The 2,548-nt window shown below is 42.0% G+C and overlaps 1 protein-coding gene across 1 annotated transcript; it reads left to right on the top strand.

Annotated features, from left to right (window-relative positions):
- The first annotated feature begins 234 nt into the window (after window positions 1-234).
- LOC138367290 (putative uncharacterized protein DDB_G0281733) lies at window positions 235-648 on the top strand. The gene has a single exon (XM_069328710.1). The coding sequence runs from the start codon at window positions 235-237 to the stop codon at window positions 646-648; it is 414 nt and encodes a 137-aa protein (XP_069184811.1).
- The last annotated feature ends 1,900 nt before the right edge of the window (window positions 649-2,548 follow it).

The following is a 2,548-nucleotide window of genomic DNA, read 5'->3' on the forward strand; positions in this document are numbered from 1 at the left end:
GGGAACTAAACAGACCAGCAGGGCAGGAAGGGATTAAACGTACAGACTCCCGGGCTTAAAGACACCCCCCACAGGTAGACCTGCTCGTTTCTCTCGGTTCGTTTCGCACAAGGCGTCATGCGCACCCATTACCAAGTGGCAGAAGTCCCATGAAAGCAGATATGAAGTGAGCCAAATCGTGTGGCGAACTAATAAAAGTGCGCACGACAGGAGTACAAGCAGAGGGGGCGTAAAATGCTCGTACACCAGATAAGCAGAGACAGCAGACACGCAGAGACAGCAGACGAGCAGAGACAGCAGACACGCAGAGACAGCAGACAAGCAGAGACAGCAGACAAGCAGAGACAGCAGACACGCAGAGACAGCAGACAAGCAGAGACAGCAGACACGCAGAGACAGCAGACAAGCAGAGACAGCAGACACGCAGAGACAGCAGACAAGCAGAGACAGCAGACAAGCAGAGACAGCAGACACGCAGAGACAGCAGACAAGCAGAGACAGCAGACACGCAGAGACAGCAGCAGACACGCAGAGACAGCAGCAGACACGCAGAGACAGCAGCAGACACGCAGAGACAGCAGCAGACACGCAGAGACAGCAGACAAGCAGAGACAGCAGACAAGCAGGCGGCAGTTACGTGGAAGCTAGAGAGTTCATAACTGCGGGCAGAATGAGGCACCAAGCGCACATAAACTCATACCTGGTAATATAATTCATGAAACGACCAATGCAAGCACACACACACACACACACACACACACACACACACACACACACACACACACACACACACACACACACGAAGATGCACACACGCGAGACGCGAGTTAAAAGCACCAATGCCTCTAAGAAATATATGTCAACAATACACTGATTCCTAATAATAAAAAAGGCGCGACAAATTGTACCCAAAATGTAGTGAGTTGTGTGAGAAGTCTGCAGTTATGACCAATGAGGATGCTGAATCATTGTTTACAAATGCCTCACTTATAGAGAAACTTTGCAGTTGCTTGTAAACAATTTTAACTTAAGAGGAACCTTGTAATGTTGGTTTCAATATCTTGGTTAACTGTTAAGAGATTGAAACTGTAGTTCAGGAGCCAGATTCACGAAGCAGTTACGCAAGCACTTACGAACGTGTACATCTTTCCTCAATCTTTGGCGTTTTTTTTTACAATTATTAAGCAGTTAATGAGCTCCGAAGCACAAGGAGGCTGTTCATAACAATAACCGTTGATTGGGAAGTTTTCATGCTTGTAAACTGTTTAATAAATATAAGCAAAGCCGTCAAAGATTGAGGAAAGATGCACGCGATCGTTAGTACTTGCGTAACTGCTTCGTGAATCTGGCCCCCGTTTTGTGTTCCAACTGACAGTTAACTCTCTCAAATAGACAGGTGGCAATGGGTAGAGTTCTTGGCCTTCAGTTGCTTCAGTTCCTGTGTGGTTTTGAGGGAAGGGGGAGGGAAATATCAGGGAAAAAGCGTCAAGCCATTAAGACTATATAGCATTTGGAAGGGCTCAGGATATAAGGATTTGGGATAGGATGGCGGGAAAGGAATGGTGCCCAACCATTAAGACGGTCGGGGATTGAACGCTGACCTGCACGAAGCGAGACCATCGCTCTACCATCCAGCCCAAGTGATTGGTTTGAGGTGTGGAATAGGCAGTTATAGACTATATGAAAACGATGTCTCTCTCATTTTAACTCATTTTAACATTCTCAAACACATATGTGGATGTGTTTGTCTCTTACTTCAATGATAAACATTTTAACATGAGATTTTTGCTTTAAATTGAGGGCAACCAAAATAGCTTTTCTTGATTCGGTAATTAAGGTAATTCAAATTAAGGTAATTAAAATAATTCGGTAATTTTCTTGATTCGGTATTGTTGGTCAGTTTACCTATTCAGGTGATAGTAAACCAACATTCGTTGGATTGGGTTTTACATCATTAAAGCGCTTTTTCCACTAACTTAAATAGTTAAAACTGTATTTTTTTTTATTAAGTCTTTCTTTTTTTTCTATTAAGATTTAGTCTTTGTTCTGATTGAATGTTGATATTGTAAAGATAGCTTTTGATCTAATGCTTTCCCAAGCAAAAATGTTATAGAATTTTAAAGGAATTTTTAAATGTTATTTTTTTTTTACTCTGTTAAAATACGAAGCATCTTAAGATATTCATTATAAAATGCCTTACATAGGTACTATAACATTAAAAAAACTTAAGCCACTATCTTTTCTATATTTTGATTGTATTTGAATGTTTGAATCTTGTTATTGATAATGACTTGTATATATCGTGTGAACTTTCGATTTTTGTAAAATTTAGAACCAGTCCCTCAACCTGTGCTCCCTTACCATGGTGCAAAGAGTCACATCACTAACCTCACAATCAACACCAGCATCACAATCAAGGCCAGAATCACTATCAACTTATGTTGGCGGGCCAGCTAGACCAGCAGGGCTTGTTTGAGCCCTGCTGGTCAGGGCTCAAACAAGAGCTCTGACCTTTATAAGAGGTCAGAGCCCACACATTAATATTTCA

This window comes from Procambarus clarkii, chromosome 21, assembly GCF_040958095.1.
Source record: "Procambarus clarkii isolate CNS0578487 chromosome 21, FALCON_Pclarkii_2.0, whole genome shotgun sequence".
In the NCBI taxonomy this organism is placed as follows: domain Eukaryota; kingdom Metazoa; phylum Arthropoda; class Malacostraca; order Decapoda; family Cambaridae; genus Procambarus; species Procambarus clarkii.

Excerpts from the sequence above, each read along its gene's own strand:
- LOC138367290 (XM_069328710.1), top strand. The coding sequence starts at position 235 with ATGCTCGTACACCAGATAAGCAGAGACAGCAGACACGCAGAGACAGCA.